This window comes from Cuculus canorus, chromosome 8 (genome assembly GCF_017976375.1).
Source record: "Cuculus canorus isolate bCucCan1 chromosome 8, bCucCan1.pri, whole genome shotgun sequence".
NCBI classification, from domain to species: domain Eukaryota; kingdom Metazoa; phylum Chordata; class Aves; order Cuculiformes; family Cuculidae; genus Cuculus; species Cuculus canorus.
Genome location: NC_071408.1, coordinates 6,465,733 through 6,493,181, shown reverse-complemented (window position 1 = coordinate 6,493,181; position 27,449 = coordinate 6,465,733). Strand labels below are relative to the sequence as shown.

The following is a 27,449-nucleotide window of genomic DNA, read 5'->3' as shown; positions in this document are numbered from 1 at the left end:
GCTGGCTGCTGGCACTGGCTCAGAGCAATCTCTGGAGTGTCGCCCTCTGAAATGAGCAGGTGTTGGGAAGTGATAAAAAAACTCAACCAGGAAATTGCTTAGCCAGGGTAAAAGTATATCTCACTCCAAAAAAGAGTGGCTTTAATTCAATTACACTTTTCCTAATCTATTCAGCCTTCACTTCAAAGGACCTCAGATATTATTCAGGATCTCCTGTCTCCCTCTTTTATATCTCACAGGGTGATTTTGTTTCTCCACCTCTCCTTCGCTGTTTGTTTTTCAGTTCAGGGTGCGCAAGAGGAAGGCCAAAAGGCAGAATATGGACATGCCTCTACACAAATTGTGTGTCCTAATAAAAACAAGCAAGGAAAAAGCATTCAGGTTCATGCTTTGTCACTGTGTATGACAGGGCAAGGCATTGTGTGTGCTACAATCTGCTTGGGTTCGTTCAATCTGTTTAAATGGTACAGATGGTCTCATCAGAGCTGGAAGAAGCTGCTAGCTGGGAACACAGGGATAGCAAAGCCAGCAAAGGGCAAGAGCTTTTTGCTTTAGCTAAAAAATACACAGAACAACAAAAAGAGACTGACCACTAACAAACTTAGACAAATATATTGGCTGGAAAAGAGAAGGAAATCCAAGCCATTAAAGAAGGCAAAATTCTAGAAGAGGGGGAACAGGGTGGGAAGCTGAAGTACTTGTAGGATGGAGAATGCTAAGCTGCAGAAGAGGGCTGTAAACCATAAGTATATCCCATGCCAGTGGAGGATCAGGGATACGGAGAGACAGGTACAGCCTCAAAATCTTGTTTGACACTTGGTAGTTCAGGTACTCGCTGTGGTACAGCTCCAAGCCTCCTGAGTTGCAGAGGTACCTGGCAAGAGGATGTGGGCTTTGTACTGACTGCACTGACCTCCACTCATTGTGCCTGTGAGGTTTTCCCCTTTTCAAGATGTTTATTCCAGCTGTCTGCAGTGTATACAGATTATAATGCAGCAACACATGATCAGGAAGTTGGATGTTTTCAATACCAAAGGGCTGCCATATGTCCTGAGCAGTACTGCAACTCCTGAAAAACATCTGATCAAGCTTCCTAGAGCAGGACAAAGACCTAACCTCCATTGAGGAAAATCGCTAGTATTTTGGCTACAGATGATGCTAAGCACCGTTTAGCAATGCATCAATTAAGGCGTATTTTCCAACATGAGTCACTTCCTCGCAGCAATCTCTGTATCGCTGTATCTCTGCTTTGAGATTACTTACTAAAAACATTTAGGAACAAAATCATGCCTGGGTATTACTGCCTTTCTTGTTCCCCCAACTACCATCCTGTACTACTCATTCTCACCTAACTGCACTGGCACACTGCTCCCCAGCTGTTCCAGTACACACAATCACACAAACATGTTGGTGAACAGATTAGTGAATAAATCTTATGCAGAAAAATATACTTATTTTCCTTTCAAGTGGGATCAGTTACCCAGTCCAGCCCACAGCTGACACGAAGGAATGTGTCATGTGCTACAGTACGGGCATGGAACAGCCACTTGGGATGGTGGTGTGGAGGAGGCAGCTGTACAGCCACAACGCACAGCAGCCTTACCAATAAAGCAGATCTCTCTGTATCCAGTCAGAGAGGGATGCTGGAAGTGGTTCCCTGACAGTCAAATGTAATTTAAGTACTGGAAGTCACATTTCCATGCTCCCACCCTTCCCTGCTCACACATTGCTGCTGTTGGGGTCTCTGCTGAGCCATTTCAGCTTGCTGCTTCAGTTGCTTTTTTATCTCTGGTCAGCACAAAGCTTACAATTGTGGGAAAAGCGCAAGAAGGGAGGCAGAAGTGTGCAGCTGAGGATGAGGTGGGGAGAGTGGGAGAGGGTGATCATGGCAGCAGTTAGATTAGCTCTGCTGCCACTGCACCAAAGACCAAGCTCTTTCTTGAACAGAGGGTGATGTTCTTTGTGCAGTTTTAGAAATTTCAGGCATCCCTTGAAATAAGTCAGTCTCAAATTTTTTCCTGGTTATGGATCTATCAGAGAAGCACTAGGTTCTCTCCAACAACTTTGAAGATTTTCAGCCCTGACACAAATCTGGTGTCTCTCTTGGTTTTCTCACAAATCTCGCCCCTTTGCTTTGCCTATCTATTTTCAGCCACTTGCCAGTTAGTGTGCCAGGAGCGGGTGCATCAAGGCAGTGTGTTCATGCTTTGGAAAGAGGTTGTCACTGACAAAAGACACCCTTAGGAACTCAGAGCCCACCTGTTCCACATTTGACACCACATTTCACATTTGTCATGGCTGTAGTTTTGGCAATGCCCATTGTGTAGCAAAGTGACCCCTATGCTTAGAGAGAGCAGGGACTCCAAGCATGAAACCTAAGCCCTGACGTATCGTAGTGGAGTCAAATGCTGGGACAGCACTGTGGAGGGTGCTGGGACTGCATCCTTGTAACTTTGACACTCATGAGGTCCACACGAAGTGCAGAAGTAGAAAAGTTTCTCCTGCCTTCCGTGCACAAGTGGGGCTTAACTTTCTCTTTGGGTTCCTGGTGCCTACAAAGTGCCCCAAAGACTGTGACTCCGCTGAAGCTCTCTCAATGCACAGCCTCCGAGAATCTGGCTAATTATGACAGTGAATGGATACACACAGGAAACAGGGCATATTTCAGGGTGATTTTCTATCTTTTTAATGCCCTGCTGGCGATCTTCTCATAACATACTCCTAGCCCACTTGTCTTAGGAAAAAAAGGTATGTGTGGTCATGTTGGATATGTTTCTGTCTATGACTTCTACTACCCCACCACCAAACAACATTTAAACCTACCTCAGCTCACAACTCTCCCTTCTTCATCCTATCTCCTAAACTCAAATTCTGAGAAGGAGCGGTATTGATCTACTCAGAAGCTGCAAACAATTAATCCACTAATATAAACTCCACATCTCCATTAACAAGAAAAGTAGGACTTGAGTGTAGGCACAATGGCACCCATAGTACTTGTAGGGTCACTTCTGAAATGTGAGTAAACCCACCTCTCATCTTTAGTTTCCTTTCCTAAACAGCCATTTGAGTCTTTCTGAAGATGAAGGAAGAAAGTCAGCCTTTTCATTACTAGTAGGACACGAGAGAATCTGGACCTCTGGATAAACTGAAGCCCTACACTAAAATAACAGTAGACATAACTATACTGTACGACAGTCATTACGTTGAACAGCTTCAGGTCTAAAATAGGGATGTGTTTGTATTTCAGTGAGTAAACAAATAGCTCCTCCATCTGTCTTCTTCCTCCCCATGAGATCAGGCAGTTCCAGGACATCACATTTATCACAGATTAAAATGAAGGATCAGCTAGAGTTGCTTCTTGTTAAAATACTTGCAGCTGATCTCTGCTTGAGGGCAACAGGTTTAAAACAAGGTGTCTGGTTGCTTATGGTGAGTCACTGCAAGATCCAAGAAAGATCAGTTTGTTGGAGTATCAGGGTATTTAAAGAGAAGTTGGATTTACTTTTGTGTTAGGATGTAACTACATGTGTCTGCAGATCTGAGCTGTACACACTACTTCTGAAAAGCATCAGCTGCACAGAAGAGAAGAAGAAAAACATGTGCACTGGCTCCACATATCATACAGGTCACAAAGGGTCAATTTCACCTTTAAATTACTGCGTTCTGCTTACAAAACACCTGGTAAGTAAGATGATTTCCACACGGACAAGCCATCAGGACTGCTGTAAGATGTCTCTTTATCTTAAAAAGGCCTCTATATTGATTCTTCTCTCTCACACTCATGCGAGGCATATGCTGTCAGGAATATATGTGGTTAAAGCAAGTAATTTTTGTTTTATCTTTGACAACAAGTCTTTCAAAGTTCCTGAAAACCACAGGCTTATGTTGATAGAAGAAGCCTTGGCAGAGAGCACACGCGCAGTGAGGAAGGCAGTGAAGAATGGCTGCAGGTTGGACAGCAGGCAGGGACCTTTACAACAAACTTTGCTGCAGCCAGGAAAGCAACTGCCTGTATTGTTCTGGCTGCAGCTTCAGTTGATTAATCAGAGCAACAACGTAGGCCAGTGTCTGGGAGTCAAGCTGGGAAATAGTAATTTGACAATGGATCCATAACTGTCTGACTTGTTGAAGTCCAGAACTCCTAGGCACCACCCTCACCCACCTAAACTCTGCTCATAGCTCCAATTAGACTCAGCAGCCTTCAGAAGTATTACTGTGAAAATAATTTGGTTTTGAGTTAAGAGTGGAATTGAGAAAAAAAATGTGTTTTGGGTTGATGAGAAACTGAAATATTTCTTTTCTCACACCCAAAAAAAAATTGCTGTGTCAGGCCAAACAAAATGTTTTGTTTTGTTTGCAGGGTTATTTCCCTTTTCCCACTTCTTTATTTGTTTATTTGTAATTAAATTTAGGTAAATTTGATTTCAGTGTATCAAGTACGAGTGCAAACAATAATAACGTTGTCAACAGTAGACTAGTCAGTCTTGCAAAATCACTCTGTGGCAAAAGGACCCAAGGGAATGCAGAACAAAACAGGTCCTTGGGCAAAAACTCAGCCTTGAGATAGGACTTCTGGTCTCTCATGAGAAACCCTTTCTTTGAACCGCATGTCCAAAGCAGAGTTCACTGCCTGTAGGTCAGGATGACGCACACCCTTCAGGGCATGTCCTGTACAATTCCCATGTGCTTTCATGGGTGCAGTCACAGCAGCAATCTGTTATCATTTATACAATTGGAATTTAGCAATCTGGAATTCCATCTAGAGGAACAAAACACAGCTTGTGAGCCCTATGGGTAAATACATTATAATTCATGTAAATGAAGTTGGCCAGACTTTTATCCCTATGGAGGGAATACACAGTTCTTTCCCTCTAATCCTTCTAGCACTGGAGCCAACGCTAAATTACATTTTTAAGGCAGTGAGTGAAGCCACTCTTAGGTAGGAGTGGAAGTCTGTCTTATCATGTCTCGAGCACGGCGACAGTCACAGCGGGACCCTGATTCCGGCATCCATGAACAGTATGCTAACGTAAATAGCGATATTTGTGGAGGACTCCTGCATGCTTTGGCTGTGAGGATTTTATTAGATTCTGGTTAGGGACTCTCAGCAGTGCTGGGGCTGAAGGGAAGGAAGGGCAAGGTTCCTGATGAAGCTGCAGCAGGGGTTGCTCTGTTGTTCTTGATAAGAAGCATGACAGCTGTGCCCACAACATCTGGTTTTCATTGAACCCTAGTGAGAGTTCCTTGCTGAGTCTCTTCCAGCCCATATGTGGTGGTTTAATTGATGGAGCCTGAGAAGGTTTTAGGTCCAGTGTGGAATGCCGCCTTTCACTGTGATATGTGACTCCAGATACAGTAAGGGTTGGGCTGCTTAGAGTCATCTTTTAAAAGTATTTCTTCACAATATTGCATTTTGCATATATTGCCCTCTGTTGGCTCAAGCACGTGATAAATCTTCTTTTCTAGGTTAAAGCTAACAAAAATCTCCTTCTGGCTGAATGGCAGGGTTTGTGGGGTTTGGAAAATGCAAAGTGGTAGCGTTGTGTGTGCATATTTCATATTGCCCTGAATCTCTACTTTGAAGAGTGCAGGCAGAGCTCTTTAAGCAAGAAGGAAGGGGATCTGGAGACCGGCTGTCTCAGCCATTGTGGACTGCACAGCAGAAGACAGCTTTAAGGAGTGACCAGAAGCTTGGTGAGCCAGGATAAAGATGATGTTGCACACTCAGAAAACAGCATGAAAAGCAATACAGAAAAGCCTATGGGAGAACTGGGTGAGTGGGAGATAAGTTAGTCTTAACGTCTTTCAGCTTTGGCATGCAACTGCCAGAAATGCATTGGTGAAGTGTCTCTCAAGGCTTGATTTTCAATTCCAAAGCAAAAGAAAGAAGGCAACCCACACCATCAAAGCTCCTTCTGCGCACAGAACTGCCAGAAAAACATGCCTTTCCACTTCCTCTCAGCTGGATCCTTCCTACCCAAGGCATATGACTGACCCATCTGCTCAGACCAAAAAGCATCCTGCCCGGTTATCTTGTCTCTCACAACAAACAGCAGCAAAGCCTAGGGAAGCAGTTTGAACGCACTGGCTTGGAAAAGTGCTTTGGCTGGTTCTTAGCGCTTACGTGCTCCTTGTGCACCAGGCCAGACCAGGTATTTCCCTTAACTCTTAGAAGTCTTAGTCATGAAGGCTCCCATCTGGGCACACCAGAGCACAGGCTAGTGATGTGACATAAGAATGGTGATGCCAGGGGGAGAAAGCCTTTCTCTGGAGTGTGAAAATCATGGCAAAACACTAACTCCAACCTGAGGATGTAGAGAATGCAACAGATAACAATAGATCTGTAGAAAGAAGACACGGGGAAAGACTGTGGGTTAAAGAGACCGTTTAACCTTCTGCAATATGCTTCCCTTATTAGAGAGGCTGGGAGGTAAAGATCCAGGCTTTCAGATCTGGAGACACCTCCCTGCTGTTGGCTAGAATGGCAAATATCAGATTTCCCTGATCCGGTGCAGCAGCACGTTTCACAGCTGTGGTGGAGAACACGCCTTTTGTTAGGGCAGTTAAAACTAGACTGGAAAATGTGAGCCATGGAGCAACAGAACACTTAGTTTCTCTTAGATTTATGTCTTACTGCCTCTACCTGTAGCCCCATACCTCCCTCTCAGTTGCCATCCATCGTGAAAGATCCACCCTGGACAAGAAACTGCCTGTGCTGCGGCCAGTCTGGAGCTGCTCCAGGACAGCTTGGCCAGCTCATTCATCTGTGCTGTCTGTCTGTCTGTCTGACCTCTCACTGCTGCCAAAGAACTGAACTCTTCTTAACTCTCCCTCAGGGCAGTCCCTATCATGGGTCTCTCTCATCTACCTGGCAGCCAGAGCACACAAAGCTCTAGAAAATTAACTTTCAGACTCTGTGCACATCTTTCAATGCTGATTGCACTTGGCCAAGCGTCACGAAGTTATTAGAGGGAGGAAGAAGATGAGTGTATGGATAGGTAAGGCAAGATAAAACTAATTTCCTAAGGAAACCAAAGAAAAACAAGCTGAAAGGGAAAAAATGAAGTTGACTGTAGGGAACAAATCTGAAGTGACCTTGAAAGGCCTCTTCCTCCTTTAGGTCCTGAGATGGGACGGTCTGGCCAGGGATGTCTCTGTGTGTGTGTGAATACCAGGGGAATTAGAGGAGGGCAGGAGCTGTAAGCAGCATTTTTAGTGGGTGAGTAAAAGTATCACATTGCTGGCTTAGATAGGCTTCATCCTTAATTTGCCTCCATGTTGCGTGGAGTTTCACAATACTGGGAACTCTGCAGTTAAATCTGCGTACCTTGGAACATTAAACCCCACTTCTGGAAAGCTAAGTGATAACTACCAAGGGACAAGAAAACTAGATTAAGCCCAACTCCCAGGCAGCATAAACACAGGGGAACATGGATTACAGTGACTGTAAACACACCTCTTCTTGTGAAATACTGCTCTTAGCCAGAGGAGTGGCTCATAATTTGCAAAAATCACTCTTGTTCAGAACTGAAAGTAGAAACCTAAACTATCAAGACTGGAAACTATTTGCTTTCCATGAACACTTTCTAATTGAGCTCTCAGACTAGAACCATTCAAAAGCCAAACGTACGTGTGTTGTCCTTTGGAACCAAGAAATAATCAAGATATGAAAAGTTTGTCATGGTTAAATGCTTCCTCCAGAGGCCAGGGATTAGAAGTCTGGGCAAGTAGCAAGGGTGGAAAAAAAAAGAGTAAAATAAAAGAAGGAACTCTTAAGTGACCTGACAAGGGAATCCTAAATCTTATTTTTAAGGGGTTAAGTTGTACTAAAGCTTGAAAAATTAAATCCACAGCTGTCTCCAGAGGACTATATCTCACTAAGAAAGCTTCAAGTAAGTTTATCATGTATCCAACACCTAGACATTGGACCTCAGGGACCACTAGGATAATATTTCCTCTGGATTAGCAAGAAAGCTAGCAAGTGACATTTGCATGAGACTAAATTTAAGTTTAAGTGGTTTTCTTATTATAAGATGATAAATGAAGAATGAGCATACTGGGAAGGGAAGTTCTTACAGTTTGTAAATCTAACACGTCCTCACTTTTTCTTTAAAAATGCACTGTTATCTCCTAAATTAGTTTTATTTGGTGACATCAGTAATCTGATGTTTTTATGCCTAGCACCCTCCTAGTGAGGATCAGCATGTTCTTTATAAGCAATATTTTTAATCTCATAATCCCCTTTATGAGGAATGCTTTTAATTTCAGAGACCATGAGCGCTGGCATCGAGACAATATTATATACATACAAAAACTTCAAGAACGAAACTATAGGAAACACAGGATGGATCTGGAACAAATACAGTGCTTTCCTTCCTCCGAGGTTCTGCACTGCTACCCAATAGTTGTTGGAATGCTATTAATTTGCTCGCCTCGCTATGCTTTGCCACGACAACTGATATGCCCCTGGGTTACAGGGAAATCTTATGAATCATATGAGATGCAATACTTAGCTGGAGCTGGGTGAACTGAGGATAACTTTAACATGTTAACTTTGAAGTTTGAAATCCAACAGTGAGCTGAGTTTTGTACAGAAGGTGCAAAATAAAACTCAGGCATCTATACCAATGCCAATGTTAGAGTTTTGTAGGATGAAGCACTTTTTGTTTACATATTTAGCACTTTTTGCATCTGTATTTTGCAAAATACATGATGTGAGGAACAGATCATAGGTCCCCACAGTCCTTCAGTCTGTGGTTGGGCTATGGTAAATTAACATTGTCCTGTTCTGCCCACAAAGCACATCCATGACAACTGTGTTCCTCAGTTCTATGGAAAATCCTCAGTTATACACCTACGAGCTACTCTGTGCCCGTACAGACGCATATGTAGGAGGTGTAATGAAGAAAAGTCATACACAGAAAAATTAAATGGGGAAAGTGAGGAGAATTACCTAAACAGCTTACAGATGGTAACTAAATTAGTTGAAAGCTGAAGGATTGTTTTTTTCAACACACAGCTCAACAGCATTGTAAAACTTCCATTATTGTAACCCAGAAGCTCATGAGAAATAGCAGTTCCCAGAGATGAACTTCTGGGCTCTTATATTTAATTACACATGGGCCAGCCAGGCCAGTGCCTGATCCTCCAGAATCCTGGAAAGTATATCAGTGAAGGTGAAAAAATATTTTGCCACGCATGTTCCCTTCCACATCTCAGGTCTCCTGTTGCCACCCCATCCACCTTGTTTCAAACACTGTCACCTTCCTCTTCTGTCTCTCCCAGGAGCTCCATATGCTCTCCTGTGCTCCTTCACCGTGTTTCGCAGCCAGCAATCTGTTTCTGTGCTGAGCCAGCCAGGACACCACGTGGAATGCACGCTGCACTGGGACTTGATGATCCAAGAGGTCTTTTCCAACCTAGTGATTCTATGATTCTATGATTGCGGATGGGAATCTCCTCAGGAAAATATATCTTGTCTGACATCATTCTACCCAGAACAGAGGGTCTAAGTGGAGTACAAGGTGGTGTCTAGGTCATTGACTCCCAGCTGACGTTCACCTAAGTTACGTTTTCTCTTACAAGTGTCTCTGTTGTACACATCCTTCCAATTTCCACCCCAGCCACATTGCCACTGATAGTTCTGGTAAGACCAAGCGCAGTGAAGGGCAAAGTGCACTAAATCAAGCAGAAGTACACCATCTGCTTGGGTTCCTGATGAGTCTAAAACTGACTCATCATCCCCCTACCCAGTGGACTACTGCCTCTATTATTATCAACCACAATGTAAATAAAACAATTAGCATAAGAACAGAACCTGTGAAGAATTTACTGCACACTCATCATCCATATTCTCCTCTTTAGATTTAAAACCTGGAGGGACTTCCATGACCATCTATCTGGCCCTTCAGTATAATACTCACGGAAGACTCCCATCCATTGATCCCCACATTAAGACCAGCCTTATCACTACCAAGCAGAAGGACTACATCATCCACCCAACAGTACAGAGTTATTCTTCTTACCTACTCGGCACCGGAAAGACTTCAGCTGAAGTACTGTACCCAGATTTGGGCATGGCTATTCAAGAAAACCATAGGCTGACTGAGCAGCTTTGATAGAAAAAAAAGGAATGGTTTTCTTGTAACAACACCAATTCAGTCCTGGAATAGATTCCCCAGGAACACTATCATGCACATCACTGAAGATGGCATTAGCGATGGCAACAACATGGGTACAAATTATTTGTCTTGGGGCAGGGGGGTAGACTGAAAGAGATGGTTTCAGCACTCATAGGTGAACCTATGAGTCTGTTTAAGCTGGAGCATTTATTTCACAAAAGCATCTACTCTTGACATAAAAAAATGGTAATAGTGGGGAAGCATCCAGTGATAAATTCTAAGGAAATTTACTCCACTGGTTAAGTGCTACCAGAATAAAATTTTATGCTTGATTTCAGGTCTAAATCCATCTAGCCTAAATGCCTCTTCTTGTGTGTCCACCCTGCTATGCTTCTCCTGTGCTTTTCTTAAAATTAAGTGGAAACAAATACACAAATGCTGCTATCTGCAAAAGGAGTAGGATTTGCCCTGATACGATGAACAAGGCTAGCGTCCAGGATAGTTAAAAAAATATACTGAAAAAAGCTTTTTGGCTGCACAGTGTTGTGCAAAACCTTCACTGTTTCTAAGGAAATAGCCATTGTCTGAGATATTTATTATGAATTGTTGGATATGGAATTTTCCCTTTTGATTCTGTTTGAAATAAACAACTTGCTGTGAGTCAAATGTCACCTGAGAAACACCACTTCAACTGAGGTGAAGTGGTAACTTCCTTACTCTCCTTTTGCTTTTTTTTGACAAAAAAATGAGAAAAAAAATGGCAATTATGTTTGAGCAAAGTAGAAAGAATTTGATGATCCCATGCAGAATCCTTTACTTTTGAAGGGGAGGGATGAGGAAGAGGGGGAATTCCTGGTTTACGATCAAATATAGACTTGTTCAAGCGTAAAGGAGACCCTTTCTTTAAGCTGGCACTTAACTTTATTACTGTGGCAAAATTAAGCATGTGCTTGAGTGGTTGCAGAGTCAGAACCATAAAATGTCATAGCCTTTATGGCTATGAGTCTGCTTTCTGCCTGCTGCATCTAATAAACATTAAGAGGTGAAATTCTGTCCCCATCGGGGTTAATGGTTAAACTCTTATTGACTTCAGCGGAATCAAGATTTTGCACAAGAAAGCTCCATCATTGTCACTGAGGCTCACACAATAGTATTAGCAGAGAGGGGGCATCTGCACTTTTATATTCAATCTTTCTATGTTTTCCTTAGTCCAATTAAACTTAACCCAAACTGAAAGCACATCAACAGTTCTTTGGATAGGGATACTGCATTTCAGGTTGTTTGTAAGGGAATAAGCAGAAATGAAACACAAATTCCACCGCACCATACATCTTGAACACAAACATACAGAACATGCTGAAAATACACAATGTGCTCTTCTGTGTTTCTCAAAGCAAAATTCCCTCTGAAAGGGTTGATCCATTAGGGGAAAAAAAAAAAGGTATTGTAGCACCCACCACTAAAGTACATTTTATATCTTCCAACACTTCTTAGATCAGCCTCGTTTAGCACATGAGCATACCAGCATTTTTTCCATAAGGAGTAACACTCAAGTCTCAAGTCAGGCACTGGAAGTTTAAGTAGATGGTTGCTTTGCTGTGTTACCAGCTCCAGCTGAGCTTGGGTATTGTATTCCTGCCTTGCAGGCTTGTGCGGGTCTGCACACGCAGAGTTTATAACACTCCAGCTGCAGAGGAGCACAGAGGCACAGGATGGCAGAGGTCAGTTTACCACCAGCTGGATATACTCACTCAGGCAAGGGAACGAATGTACAAGGCCATCAAATGAGATCGCTGTCATGGAAGTGAGGAATTCTGAGCTGAATAATCCAAGGGAGAAAACAGCATACCCTTTGCTCTGTAACGTCAAGTTAAAAGAAAGCTCTGCTTCTCTATGAAGAGGTCTGCTTCTTTTCACATCTTTAAATTTTTCTTTCTACATTTGAAGCAATGAAAACATACAGCTAATTTTCCTCATTGGTTTAAATGAGCTGCAAATTGATGCATTTGCACAGGTCAGTGTTGAATTAGATATCTTATAAAATACAAATCAGGCTTTCCATAGAGACTCCTGTGTCATGTTGAAAACACTCTTCTCTTGCACAGATGTCCCTGTCACTGTTGATCAAAAAGGGATTCGAGAATCACCTTGATGTGTGTCCCAAGATTAATTTTATCCAGAAGAGTCAAGCCAGACTCTCCCTTTGAGTATCAGATTTTGCTTTGCTTCGTCTCACTTCTTCCTTTCAATATAAACTTTTAAGCCCAGGGTTTATTACCTCCATACCTCAATCATTTTGTATGTGACAACATATCTAAACAACATCATCTTCGTCTCCCACTGAACAGCATAATTTAATCACTTAAAATGATTCTCTGAAAGCCATTCCTTCAGACTGCTGCACTTCATGTTAGCTAAGAAAAGGCTTTAAGGAGTTTTATGCATAGTTCATCCTTACAAGGTTTAGGAAAATATCTGTATTCACAATTTTTCCCTTGAAATCCCGACATATTCTTTTTTCCTGAGAGCAAGATGAAATCTTTGATGGAGACATCACAAATCTCAGGGCTGCTTTGGTCTCTTAATTCTGAAAGACCAAAGTTAATCGACTACATTTTAATATTTCCATTTGCTATAGACAAAAACAATGTTGGTTATTTTGTTTGATTTTTTTTCACAATGATGTAAAAAAATCTATGTAGGATTCAATGAAACTCTGAAGGAATCAGAGCGCAAGGAATTTTCAATATGTAGTCCTGTGGTTATACACCAAAGGCCCATATAAAGCTCATTGAAGACAATGTAAAGATCTTTTCTTATGTCAAAATCAAGCATAGCATCAGTACTTTTCAGTCATAAAGAATTTGGTTTATTCTAAGAGAATGAATAGGAAGAAATAAAACTAAGTTACTGTGAGACAGGTATTGCGCTGATGTCATGGAATGTATTCTGTCTGTCTGGTTAAGAACATCTGGTTGCATCTTCAGGAAAAAAAAAGAAAAAAATCTCCATGTTTTGCATAAAAGTGTGCTTATTCAATGATATTCAAAGGGGTTTTCACTTCTTTAATGCAAACAAAGAGCAAAAATGTTCATTTCTTCACCTACATTTATTCTACAAAAATTTTGTTGTCCATTTCTTCTATACTTACTCTACCATATGTTTAACTTGAGAACACTCCATGGTTCTGTCCTTTCTCTTATTCCATTTACCAATCTGCTTCGGTCCTCTCTCACCCAACTTCTTGTCATGCAACTTCCTCCTCTGTTCTCTTCCTGTTCAACAGCTACCATGCTCTTTCCCACCTTTCTCTGGCTTCCATCACTAAAAGAATCTTTCCTTTTAGCTGACTTTAGAACAGTATTTCTTACAACTGCTCTAAGAAAAAAACCAAAACCCAAACTCACCCAAACAAAACAAAAAATGAGAAACTAAAAAGTACTGCAAATTCCAGCTGCTCTCTGCAACTCAGTCACCCTTCTGCCTCAAATATCAATGCATAAACATCAGCAAGTTTGCAGATGACACCAAGCTGAGCGGCGAGTTTGACAGCCCTGAAGGACGGGGTGTCATCCAGAGGGACCTTGACAAGGGACCTGGAGAAGTGGGCTTGCAAAAACCTTATGAGGTTCAACAAGGCGAAGTACAAGGTCCTGCACCACCAGTATCAATACAGGCTGGGGGATGAAGAAATTGAGAACAGCCCTGTGGAGAAGGACCTGGAGGTCCTGGGGGACGAGAAGCTGAACATGAGCTGGCCATGTGTGTGCTTGCAGCTCAGAAGCAAAATTGTATCCTGGGCTGCATCAAAAGAAGTATTGCCAGCAGGTCAAGGGAGGAGATTCTGCCTCTCTGCTCTGCTCTGGTGAGACCCCACCTGGTATACCGCGTCCTGCTCTGGAGCCCTCAGCACAGGAAAGACATGGACCTATTGAAGCGAGTCTAGAGGAGGCCAAAGAAAGGCCTGGAACGCCTCCCCCGTGAAGAAGGTGAGAAAGTTGGGGTTGTTCAGCTTGGAGCAAAGAAGACTCTGAGACCTTATTGCAGCCTTAAAGATGTGGAGAAACTTCTTAGGAGGGCCTGTAGCAATAGGACAAGGGATAATGGCTTTAAACTAAAAGAGGAGAGGTTTAGATTAGATATCAGGAAGAAATGTTTTCCTGTGAGGCACTGGCACAGGTTGCCCAGGGAGGTGGAGGATGCCCCATCCCTGGAAACATTCCAGGTCAGGTTGGCTGGAGCTCTGAGCAACCTGATCTGCTTGAAGATGTCCCTGCTCACTGCAGGGGGGTTGGACTGGATGACCTTCATGGTCCCTTCCAATCCAAAGCATTCTACAAAATTGTGCAAAGCAACATCAACAGCCGAGGGAAAGGCAGGAGAACCAGATCTCAGGCGGCATTTGTTTGACAATTTAATTTTAAAAGAATCTACTCCGTAATGTAAGGTTTCTGGTGTTTGCGCCACGTGGTTTGCTAAACCCAGCATCAATTTGTTGTCACTGACAGACAAAATTATCTGATCTTGGCACTGCTTATTGCTCAATCACTACAAAGCTGAGATTTTTTCATTTGGAGTCAGTCAGGCTGAGGAAGGTTTTGCTATCTGTTCAGGCCCTGACAAACAACCAATTTTAGCCCAAACATTGTGGCAAGCTTAACTGTAATAAATGTTCTTTTTCTCATACTTTTCAGGTCTCACATTCTTTCGTATCATTCTCATCTTGTAATCTTTGACCTATTTTTTTATAGGTGTCTACAACTATTCTTTATTTGAAGGCATGTGTGACCACATTAAAAAAAATAAATTCTCGATTAAATGGATGGAGATTGTCAGGTACTTAGTACTCAGGAAACACCAGACTATTTATTTATATGACTTTGGAGTTTAACGTTTTGGTCATGCTTATCTGAAGAGCTGCTGACATCACCGAAGAACCATTGCTCTGATCAGGTGGTCATATATATATATTTTTCTTTTTTACAGTTATTAATAGAAAATACTACTGTGATAACAAGTAGAATAAGGATAGCAGTAAAAGTGATATATCCAGCAATGCTTTTAAAATTCATTGCTCTGAGGTAGCACTTTACATTTCACTGGGTACTTTCTTTTTCTATTTTCTGTTAAAACCAAAGGAGGGTACAGTATGGATAACTCTTCAAATAAATAATCTCTGCAAATTGCACAATGCAGGTTTATTAATTTAAACAAAAACAAGCAGAAATTAAAATCCTGTTTTGGGAAAGTACAGAGAGAGTTCAAAAGGCCAAGAAGACACGGCAGCCTCTAGTTCTGCGTGTTAGCCATTTATTTTCTAACCAGATGAACAGCAGGACCTTTAGGCAGCTGAGAATGGGCCTTGTTTGCCTCTGTCATGGATATTAGAACAAATAGCTCAGAGGAATCTCCGTTCAAGACTGGATGCTGCTCTGACAAATACTGTGGTTGAACTGCAGCTCGTTAAGACGTTTCTGATGCCCCTTGGATATGATGTTGTCTGGTTGTTCTTTAGAGTGGCTGGGAAATAAGGTGAAGTCACAGATGATTCAGGTCTGCACAATATAACACATCCCAACACAATTTTGGAGGCTGGAGCTGCAGCACTATCGCCTCCACATCTCCTGCGCATCAGCAGGTGAGCAACAATGCTGCTGACCCAAGGGGAAGATTGTATTTCTAAACACCACGGCCGCCTTAGGACCGGGCTCAGCTCAGAGATGGCGCAGAGGAAGAGTGACAGCTCAGGGGGCTATAAAGGGGCAGGATGTGACAACAGCCCCTCTTCTATCCTCCCCTGCATCCTGCAGCCACCCACATCAAGTCTTTATGCCCGCAACTAGCAGATTCCTGAAGTGCCACGTATGGAACAAGTGGCTCTCTTTGTATGGGCAGGACTGTTCCTTCAATCTCTTGGGGCTCAAGGACCTGGATGAAGGCATTTAGTGCACCCTCAGCAAGTTTGCAGATGACACTAAGCTGGGAGGAAGTGTGGATCTGCTGGAGGGTAGGGAGGCTCTGCAAAGGGATCTGAACAGGCTGGACTGCTGGGCTGAGACCAATGGGATGAGGTTCAACAAGGCCAAATGCCGGGTCCTGCACTTGGGGCACAACAACCCTATGCAGCGCTACAGACTGGGGGAAGAATGGCTGGAGAGCTGCACGGAAGAGAAGGACCTGGGGGTGCTGGTTGACAGCTGACTGAACATAAGCCAGCAGTGTGCCCAGGTGGCCAAGAAGGCCAACGGCATCTTGGCTTGTATCAGAAATGGGGTCACCAGCAGGTCCAGGGAGGTTATTCTTCCTCTGTGCTCGGCACTGGTGAGACCGCACCTCGAATACTGTGTTCAGTTCTGGACCCCTCACTACAAGAAGGATGTTGAGGCTCTGGAGTATGTCCAGAGAAGAGCAACAAAGCTGGTGAAGGGGCTGGAGAACAAGTCTTATGAGGAGCGGCTGAGAGAGCTGGGGTTGTTTAGCCTGGAGAAGAGGAGGCTGAGGGGAGACCTTATTACTCTCTACAACTACCTGAAAGGAGGTTGTGGAGAGGAGAGAGCTGGCCTCTGCGCCCAAGTGACAGGGGACAGGACAAGAGGGAATGGCCTGAAGCTCCACCAGGGGAGGTTCAGGTTGGATATCAGAAAAAAATTCTTCACAGTAAGAGTCATTGGGTACTGGCAGAGGCTGCCCAGGGAGGTGGTCGAGTCGCCTTTTTGGAGGTGTTTAAGGAATGGGTGGATGAAGTTCTGAGGGACATGGTTTAGGGAGTGTTAGGAATGGTTGGACTCGGTGATCCAATGGGTCCTTTCCAACCTTGTGATTCTGTGATTCTGTGATTCTGTGACCTGTGACCATGCCTGACCTGTGCCCGGGCCTCCGGGTAAGGTGAGGATGGGACGGGAAGGCCGAGTCACACTGCCCCGTGCTGCTTAGGGGGCTCTGGTGAGGCAGGGCATGCAGTGGGGGCGACACAAGAAGTAGTTGCTATTACAAAGAGTGGAATATTTTTGATTTAAGCTAAAGCAGGGTTCAGTTTAATCTAAGTAATTGTATTTTTTGAAAGTTAAATAGAATGTCCCTCAAACGGCATGTGTTCTTTCAAACAGTGTTTTTCCAGACATTGTTTATTCTTTGAAGACAATAACGTCTTGTGTTCAATGTGATCTGTGCTCAACAGAGGTGTCTTCTGTGATAAACCTGTTTGCAGTGTTTCTCCATCTCGAAAGCAAGGTCAAGCAGAGCTGGAGCCAAAGGTCCAATTGAGCAAGAGTTTTGACTGTTGTGAATTTCATAATAATAATAAAATTAGACCTTGGAAAGTGACAGAATATGCATAAAATTTCTGGGGAAATTTATACACATGCATGTAAGTGGGAAATCCATTCTGTCTCCAGCTCTGGTCTCGCTGCACACTATTGAAGGAGACCAGGCCTGCACGTTGCCCAGCCCTGATGAAGGATGCTTGCTTTCTAAAACTCCAAAACGAGTCTTAGATGGAATGGTTGGACTCCATGATCTAAGAGGTCTTTTCCAACCTATTGATTCTATGATTCTATGATTCGCTGGCATTGTTGGTATCAGGGGCGTGCGGTGCAGGGGCAGCGCCTCCCCCCGCCTGCAGAGGGCGTAGTGCCCGTCCCGGTGCGATTGCAGCGAGCGGGGGGGCGCTCCCGCGCATGCGCAGTCGGCGCGCAGGCGGGTCTGCCGCTCTCCCTGGTAACGCGGCGCCGCCCGGCACGGGCCTCCCCTCCCTCCCGGGCCGCCATGCAGGGCGAGGATGCCCGGTTCCTCAAGAGGTATCGGGAGGGGGTTGGGATGGAGCCGGGGAGGCGGCCTGGCGTCAGGGGGGCGGGAGGGAGGTGGTGGATGTGGGCTGGGGGGGGAGGGGAGTAGGGGCTGTGGGGCCGAGGCCTGTGGGGCGGGCTGAGGGGGAGGCATTGGGTGCTGTGTGGGGAGTGAGGGGGCAAGGATGGGTTGAGGAGGTGATGGGGTGTGGGGCTGAGGCGTTTCAGCCTGTAGTGGGGGCTGATGGGGCGAGGAGGTGTTCGGGGTGTAATGGGGGTGGATGCTGTGGGGGGGGAGTGAGAGGGCAAGGAGGAGGTGGGGTAATAGGGTGTGGGGTTGAGGTGGGGGATGCTGGGGGGGCTGAGGGGGCGTGAGGGTGCAAGGAGGGGTTGGCGTCGAGGGGAGTGAAGCATTGGATAGTGCGGTGGTAGGAAATGAGGGTGCAAGAAGGGGGTGAGGAGTTATGGAGTGTGAGGCTGAGGTGGTGGATGCTGTGATGGGGAGTGAGGGTTCAAGGAGGGGTTGAGCAGGTGATGGGGCATGCGGCTGAGGTATTTCAGCCTGTGGTGGGGGCTGATGGGGCAAGGACGGAGTAGGGGGTGATGGGCTGTGGGGCTGAGGTGGTGGATGCTGTGGTGGGGACTGAGGGGGAGTGAAAGTGCAAGAAGGGGTTCAGGGGGTGGGGGTGAGGCATTGGGTGCTGTGGTGGGGAGTGAGGGGGCAAGGTGGTGATGAGGAGTCGGGCTGAGGTTGTGGATGCTGTGGTTAGGGCTGAAGGGGGGTGATGAGGGTAGGGATGAGGTCTTGGGTGTTGTGGTAGGGGTTGAGGGAGAGTGAGGGGACAAGGAAAGATTGGGGGGATAAGGAGAGTGAGGCACTGGATGCTGTGGTGGGGAGTGAGGGTTCAAGGAGGAGTGGGAAGGTGATGGGGTGTGGGGCTGAGGTGGTAGATGCTGTGGTGGGAGCTGAGGGGGTGAGGGGAGGGGTGAGGCATTGGATGCTGTGGTGGGGAGTCGGGGGGCAAAGAAGGGGTGGGGGGTAGTGGGGAGTGGGGCTGAGGTGGTGGATGCTGTGGTGGGGGGTGAGGCAGCAAGGAAGGGTTGGAGGGTGGTGGTTTGTGGGGCTGAGGTTGTGGATGCTGTGATAGGGAGTGAGGGTTCAAGGAGGGATGGGGAGGTTATGGGGTGTGGGACTGAGGCATTTCAGCCTGTAGTGGTGGCTGATGGGGCAAGGAGGGGGTGGGAGCACGATGACGGTGGGGGCAAGGCATTGGATGCTGTGGTGGGGAGTGAGGGGACAAGGAGGGGTTGGGAAGGTGATGGGGTGTGGGGCTGAGGTGGTGGGTGCTGTGGTGGGGGGTGAGGCATTGGATGCCTGATGGGGAGTTAGAGGGCAAGGATGGGGTGGGGAGCTGATGGAGTTTGGGGCTGAGGTGGGTGCTATGGTGGGGGCTGACGTGGGGATGGGTGGCTAGTTATGGGTGGGGAGATGAGAATCTTGAGTGTTTTGAGAGGGGAGATAATGGGGTGGGTGAAGGGATTGGGGTTGAGGAGGGACTGGTTTGGAAAGTGGCTGGAGATTGTGGTGTGTGTGTGTGGGGAGGTGAATGGGAGGCTTTGGGGTGAGTGGTTTGGGAAGGGGAGATCAGTTTGTTTGGGGTGGCTGCCTAGTTTGGTGGGCAGGAGACTTGAATGTAAACTAAGGACCTGGATTAGTGGTGAGTGGAGATTATGAGGTGGGTTTAAGGTAGGCTGAGAGCTGGGATGGGTGGCATGCTGGTGGGAACTGATTGGGGGAAGGTGGTAGTTTGAAGGAATGTGCTGGTTTAGGGATGGCTATGGTGGAATGAATGGAGTGGTTTGAGAGTTAGGATGGTAAACGATGAGTGTTGTGAGGAGTGATCTGTGATCTAAGCCCATGTAAAAGGGGAGGAAGGATGGGGCAAGATGGTGAGGGATAGAAGAGTGAGATGAGCATTGCTGGAGGGGTGTGAGCAGGTGGTGTTGAGCAGTGGAAGGGTAGCTTTTGCTAAGAAGGGATAGCAGGTGGAGAGGTGATCCTGAGAGGTAACCATGGTGTGTAAAGTGGATTATCTGTATTTGATGTTAAGAATGTGATGAATGAGTGGTGCCTTTATCTGCCTGTTTGGCAGTGAGACTAGTCAGCCTAAAGAATAGGATCCGAGTGGGCAACTATTGGATCTCCACAGATTGTTTCAGAGCAAAAGTGCTAGGCCTCCGTTAAGATTTGATATGTGAACAGTTACGCTTTCTCCTACCATGTAGGTGATTTTATCATTTTATTCATCGCATCTTGAATCCTGTAGAGTTCTTTGCCTTTTTTTGTTTTGCATTTGCAGAACTTGCTGTTCAGGCTCTCTGGGTTATGCTTACCCCTCCCACCCTGTGTGTCATGTATTAAAACCCATAATCAGAAACAGTGGGGAAAAACTGTCTTGAAAATCTCTGAACATTAGTTCTGTCATATAAATGTGCTAACAGGTAAAAATCATATGGCTGCGTATAATGAAATAAACAGCTGTAACTTCAGAGAAGTGCCTATTTTTATCCTTGCGTGTTCTGTTTGTGCTGTCTTGTGTGATCTTGGAGGAACCTTTTTTTTTTTTGTCACCCCTGAAGCAAGCACAATTCTTTTAGGAAGCACAGGCAAAAAAACATTCTTTGTGCTGTTTAATGTGACAAGGCTTGTGTGCATGTCCGGTACTCCTCTGATCCCTATTTCCCTTTGTCATCCCCCATAAGCAGTGCCCCTCCCACCAAGTCTGACTTGCTGGGATTTGTTATTGGATTTTCAGCTTTATACACGTGCACAATTTGTGCCACTTGTGATTAGGATAGTTTGCTTTTGCTTTTTCCCCCCAAAGGAATTAGTTAATAAAGGGCATTCACACACCAGCTTTGGTTACGTGAGCTCAGCTGGCACAGCTTTTGTCTGTAGAAAAGGCCTTCCTCTTTTAGACCTTTAATAGAGCAGGATTCTTGTTGACAAGGCAGGCAGTGAAGTGAAAGGAGAGGCTGATGCATGCAAGAGCTCCTCGGTGCATTGCTGCTTATACCAGTTCTAAGAATGTCTGTATTTTTAAATGTTTTGTGAAGTGATTAGATGCTTACAAACATAGATAGAAAATCAATAAAGTTTTGTTTATTGATTGAGGGGGTGAGGGGAGGTTTTTTCTCTAAATATAGGAGAGGGATGTTTGTGATGCTCACAGTCTGAGTGCAGTGGTTTACAAATGGAAGACAACTTTAGTGGCTGGGTAGTGCATTTTACTGTAGGTCTTCAAGCAGTTCACAAACAGATTTTTTTCAGAGAGGGAACTTGAATGCGAATTGATTTGTGACTACTTTAACTAGGAAATAGCTCAAGTAATGAGGATGGTTATGAGTGTGAGGGTGCAGAAAATCTCTGCAGCGGTAAGTTCGTCAGCTTACCCGTCTGTCCCTCTTAAGGAAAAATTAAACACGGGAAATGCTAAAACTGTTTAAGCAGTCTTAGGCTGAGGATTTGCTGGTCACTAAGCTCACTGGTAGTTTAGTGCTGAGGAGGTCTCACTCCTTCCTCTTTATCCCTGCTCATAGATAGGAAGTGTTATTCCCTTTCTAAAGAGCACTTTAATTCCTTAATATATTGTAAAACTCCCTCTGCCCAAAACTTGAAGAGTTTTCTGTTGGATTGCTGGAATTGGCTATGAAGGCATTCGACAAGCCCTCACGCTGAACCAAGGTGACTGCCAGGAGCAGGGAAAACATGGGAAGATCTAATCCTTTTGGCAGTGACGAGTTGTTAGTTTAGCTTAGTTCTTGTAAAACTATACCCAGCTCCTTCAAGCCCATTTGTCCCCCACCTGTCCTTTTCTTTATATCTGTAAATATTGCCAAGCTGTCACTTCAGAGGTTTGGCTGTCAGGAGGAGGGTTTGCAGTTGGGATCTGCTGGTGGGTCTAAGTATGAGGGAGATGTATTTGAGGGGGAGGAGTGAGAGCTGGTTTCTTTTGAAATAGATTTACCATAAGTTTTCTGCCTTGCAAGGCTGGACCTTGTTAGAATAAAGCTGTAATGAAGCATCTGCTTCCAAATACTGTTAAAGGAAAAAACATGAATATCTTCGAAAGACTCTTAAGTGATAAGTGGAGTTCTGCTACAATCTCATCAAGGAAGATGCTGCTCTTTAGCAGTGAATTATATTTGTTTGCCCTATATTTGTATGTCTTCATAGGGCTGATAGCTGAACTTGACTCTTCATTTCCCATGGAAGACCTTTCTTGTGGTTTGTGGGTTTTTTTCACTAGCAAATATCTCAAGAAAAAGGTATTTTTTTGCAGTTGTAGTCTGCAAAAGGGAAGGCAGCCACCGTAGTAGCTGGGTAGATGGAGGCACACGTTCCGAACATTTTCTGAAAAGAGTGATTACACTGAAGGCTACATCTGGATTTGCTAATATTTCCATCTCTGTGCAGCTGAAGTAGTTTTTCTTGATCCTAATTGACACAATGTGATAGCTAGCTGCTCTCTAATGTATGCTGATAAGACCTCTGGTGAAGACACCTGTAAATCTGTTTATTGACGTGATTTGTCTGAAAAAACCCAACACCAAACAGAACTCCTAAACAAACAACCCATCCACGTACCAACACTCAAACCCACATTAGGGAGTTGTCTTTAATCTGCAGTGTTTCAGCAGCCTGGTTTATGGCCTGACTGTACATCCTCTACAAGTGCCAAGGGGAAAAGGGGAAAGTGTCAACTCTACCGCTAAAGACAGAAATGTGTAACTGTGTTCTCTGGATGAAGTTCTGCCGTCACTTGGAAACAGAAATGAGGTGTATCTTCATGGCCTGTCCCCATGCCCCTTCTGCATGGACACAGCTGCTAGCACAAAGGAGGAGAGAGCAGGGCAGGCCCTTTTGGCAGTGACATACCAGAGTGCTGTCCTGGAGAATGCTTTTCCAAAATATCTGTAGCTGTAGTAAAGTGAGTAGACACGCTTGATTTATTATACCTGTTATTGGCAGCTGTTGATCTGGTAATCCCCCAGCTTGGCAATAGACACAGTGAGGTGAAGAACAGTAGCAAAGAAGTTTGTGCTTCAGGAAAGAGGAGTTTGAAATGCAAATAAGTTGTAACTCATTCTTGGTGGATTTTTAACTGTTAAGATTTAGCCAAGAGAGTCTTTGAGGAAAAAAATTCATTTGGAAATGACTGGATTAGATCAATGCTCTTAGCAGATTTCTCAATATTGACAATGTAACAGGGGATCAGATGGGAAATTCACCTTCTCTATGAAATGCATCATTTTCCTGCTGTAGTTCCTTAAAAGACCTGGGAGAGTTAGAAATCAAATCCTGTTTCTTCCTTACTTCTCTGACTAAGGTTTGACCAATGACTTGGGTGTCTCTGTATTTACTAGAGGTAACAGTTGAGAATATGCTACTAACCCTAAGCATTGGTACAGCTGCTTGAAATGAAATACAGTGTGGAAGGAGAGCAATGCTTGGGTTTAGGATCTGAATAGCACAGGAGACAGGTCGTTGTTACTGATCACTGTTCTGGTATGTTTTCTGAGCTTTTAATTTAATCAATAATTCATTACATTTTTCTTCATGGCAGGAAGGTAAAAGGAGGCAACATAGATGTGCATCCATCTGAAAAAGCCCTCGTTGTCCACTATGAAGTGGAAGCAACAATTCTGGGAGAGTCGGGACACCTTATGCTGGGGGAGCGCAAGGAATGTCAGAAGATGTAAGGTCATAGCAAATTCTGATAGCTTTTTCTGTTTTTCATAAAGTCATAGATTCAATAACTCAAAGCACCAACAGCCTGTGAGAAATAAAATGTTCTAATCTTTATAAAACCTAGTGCTAGATCAACGAAGGGCTTAGAAGCCAAGAAATAACATGTGTCTAGGAGAGTTAACATCTAAAACACATGTTGTAAACTGCATTTAATCTATGGACTTTAAGGTGTTTTGTAAAGAAAAGCGATTATTCCCATTTTATGTGATGGGAACTTGAGGCAGAGAGAAGTGTAGTAATAATGGTCAACATTGGAGAAATTATACTACTGAACCTTCTGACAGCCTTTATGCTCTACTTGTTGGTTCTTCTGTTGTTTTGATCTGTCACCCTTGCTACTGATTTCACTACAGTATTTGCAATTTTTGTTTTGCCTGGTATTTTTCTTTTAAGTGCGTTGAAACACTCCCCATTGGATAAGTCCAGAGAACTCTCATGACTTCAGTTTCCAAGCTGCAAGTTTGGACCTTTCTTACGTTTGTTTTATCTCTATACTGAAGTCTTCTTGAAACTTTGAGCTGAAGTGGCTCCTACATGTGTAAGTGCGTGTAGGAAGAATAATGGAGTAAGAAAAATTGTCTCAATTTTTTTAAGATATCCGAAGTATTCATCTGTTTTCAGATGAATCAATATAACTTGCACCTGCAATGTGGTGGAATTCTTTTTCGATCCATTCTGTTGTTAATGCCCACAGAGATTTCTTACTACTTGTTGCTTGTGGATGTGGCTGCAGGTCTGCCAGAATAATGGGAGACTCCTAATGCTGCATCTGCATGCACTAGAAAAAATCCTCCCTGTGTAGTCAACACCCGTAGAGTTTCTCATTTTGTTTGAGTTTTTTTTCTTTTTGTGCTAGACTCCTTTGAGGTCCGGCACATTTTTTTTTGTGGAGGTATTGCAAATAAATTACTGGCTGCTGTGCCTAAGATGGTTATAAGGGCTCTGTTCATGCAGCTGCTTTTAGTGTTGCTGCTCTGTCAAATCTCTTTGGCAGTTACTTTCCATTTGGGGTTGCAGAGAGCCACTGCTTTGACATTACCTTCGTAAGCATGGCACAGACATCGGTGCTGTTGCCTGCTTCAAGAAATTCACGACTGCATAAACATAAATCAAAGGACTGAAGATATAAATTTAAAAACTGACAAGTGGCCTATCTGTGTTCCAGCATTCGACTGAAGAGTCTTAATGCAAATACAGATATTGCTTCCCTGGCTCAGAAGGTGGTTGAAGAGTGCAAGCTCATTCACCCCTCCAAACTTGGAGAAGTAGAACAGCTGTTGTACTATCTACAGAATCGCAGAGATGCCGCAGCGGGAAAAGGTAAATAATACAGGAACAAAGTAGCTTCAGAATGGAGTTCTTCAGCACTAAAAAACTGCTGTGTGAGGTTTTTGTAGCTGAGGTTCTAACTTGTTTGATGTACGAGTTCTCTGGAGGTAATGAGAGCAAGGAAGGTGTGTAGATAGATCACACTTTGTAAAAAATTGCAATCTTGGTGTGAGTTGTGGGGAATTAATGTTTTATCAGCCAAAGTTTATTTTTGTTGTTAATTAAACTTAGCATAGATACTTCTTACTTGGCTGCCTTGTGCTTTAGCAGGACTTCAGAGGTAGAGATTCTGCTATTTGTTGCAGCCTCTTCATATTGCATCTGCACTTGCAGCGGCATCAACAGACTAGAAGGATCTCTGTCATCACCTGTTGTAAGGGTAGATAGTGTTCCTAGGCTGAATTTGCACTCTCTGTAAAGCAGAGCGAGAAGTTTTAGAGCCTGACAGGCTTTGGTACAGCCTAGCAGACAGCTTGTCATCTTAAGTTCCTGGTGAAGTTGTTACTGACAACAGTAATCCTCTGCTTGGATGCCAAAGAATTTTGGTAGTCCTATTTATGTCTTAAGTTCATCTTAAACTTTCTTCTCGGGGGCCAATTTCATATTTAACATCCAATCCTGTATTACTTTGTGGTTAGGAAGGTTTCTTGCAATCCTGAAATGGTAACCTTTGTTCTCAAGCTGGATTCTTATCTTAATGGGTTGAGTTTAAAATAAAGATAAATGTTATTTGTATGCTTTGATTTTAATTGCTTTGGGCGTTTCACCCTCTTTTGTTTTGTATATGTGTGTCTTGGTGCATCACAGGACAGCTTTGCCACAGTGTACAAGCAGAATCAAAGCTGCTAAGGTATCTTACTGTGGAAGTGAGTTTTGTCAGTCTGGTCTTGCGCTAAGGTTTATTACGCTCTGTCTCCCCGGCGGACTGGGCTGCAACTGATTATTTAGACTGAGGAGTCAAAATGCATCTGGGGGTTTATTTTACTCCCTGTGCCTGTTCAGCTTCAGATACCTGACATACCTTAGATGTGTTAGTCTAACAGGTCAGCTAGACACAAAAGAATTTTGGCTTTGATTTAACCAGAATGTGTACTGTGAGAATACTGGATATGTTTTTCTGTTTGTGAATTTGCATAAATTAACTGGAAACATATCTTTTTATTTATAGAAAAGAAAGAAAAAACCACTAAGCCAAAAGATCCGTCCCCATTTGAAGGAATGGAGGTAAATATTGGTGTTAGAGAAATGCAAACCCTATTTACTACATAAGTAACTGGTTATGTAAAGAAGGGTAGAAGAGGAAATGCTGAATTCTGGGGGTTTTTTGCTTCTTTTTTTTTTTTTTTTTAAACAAAGAACTTGGTTTGGAAATATTGCACAATGGAATAAAAAAATCATCTCCATAAAGGGTAAAATATTTGACTCGCATACTTCTCCCTCCAACTATAGCACGCAGCAGGACAGCAAGTGAGGTCTGGAACATCGGACAGGACACAGGGAGTCGTGTCTGAGCATCCTTTGTTTTTTGTAATTAAATCTTCTCAGATTCCCTGTTGTTCATTGGCAGTCATTCTCATGTGTTGATGTTTGGTTTTTTTTTTTCCCTTGTATTTTGTTTTTTCCTAAGATCTTAACTCAAAGCTGCGCACTCTTTTGTTTTGCAATTGAATAACGTTGTGAGTCTAGAATTGACATCTCTCTCTCCCTGAAACCCCTGCTTATGCCTGCTTTCAGATCGATGAAGTTGCCAATATCAATGACACGGATGAGTACATTGAGTTACTATATGAGGACATTCCTGACAAAGTGCGCGGCTCTGCCCTCATCCTGCAGCTGGCTAGGAATCCTGATAATTTGGAAGAACTGCTTGTCAATGGTAACTTCTTTTAACGTTGTGCTGTTTATATGTGGTGCTTTCTTCTCAAGGGCAAAGCGTTTCACCTTTAATTTGCAGTTTTCTGTAGTTTGGTAGGTTTGGTTTTTCAGTGCATGATAAACTGGCTACCAAAGCCCAAGTGGATCTCTTTACAAGTGAATGCTTCTTAGGCTGTCCTTAGATGAGCCTAACACAGAAATCTTCCTGGCCTCGGTAGGCTTCAGCTGTTTTTTCTTATCCTGGTTATTTTGATGCTAAATTAACTTCACTTGACGTTGCTGCTAGAGACAAGAGAATCTAGAGCTCTATCCTGACCATCAGGAAACTTGCTTTGAAAATGGGATTTGCAGACTGACATAAGTATAGGTGTCCAATTTCCAAGGAAATTCACAAATTAGATGTGGAAGAGTCACTGAAGTATTTAACTAGCACACCATACTCTATATGCTTGTGGATTAATTTTAAAATCTTATCAGAATGCATGATACGATGTTCACATAGCTGTCATTTTGTTTCTGCATATGTAT

The 27,449-nt window shown here is 43.8% G+C and overlaps 1 protein-coding gene across 1 annotated transcript in view; it reads left to right on the top strand.

Annotated features, from left to right (window-relative positions):
* The first annotated feature begins 17,785 nt into the window (after positions 1 to 17,785).
* The window catches only part of KIFAP3 (kinesin associated protein 3), a 70,767-nt gene continuing 61,103 nt past the window's right edge, over positions 17,786 to 27,449 (top strand). Inside the window, exons 1-5 of the mRNA XM_009559858.2 lie at positions 17,786 to 17,917; positions 23,533 to 23,664; positions 24,883 to 25,037; positions 26,215 to 26,270; positions 26,781 to 26,922. Coding sequence (XP_009558153.2) covers positions 17,886 to 17,917; positions 23,533 to 23,664; positions 24,883 to 25,037; positions 26,215 to 26,270; positions 26,781 to 26,922 — 517 coding nt within the window. The 5' untranslated portion in view covers positions 17,786 to 17,885. The remainder of the gene's footprint in view (positions 17,918 to 23,532; positions 23,665 to 24,882; positions 25,038 to 26,214; positions 26,271 to 26,780; positions 26,923 to 27,449) is intronic.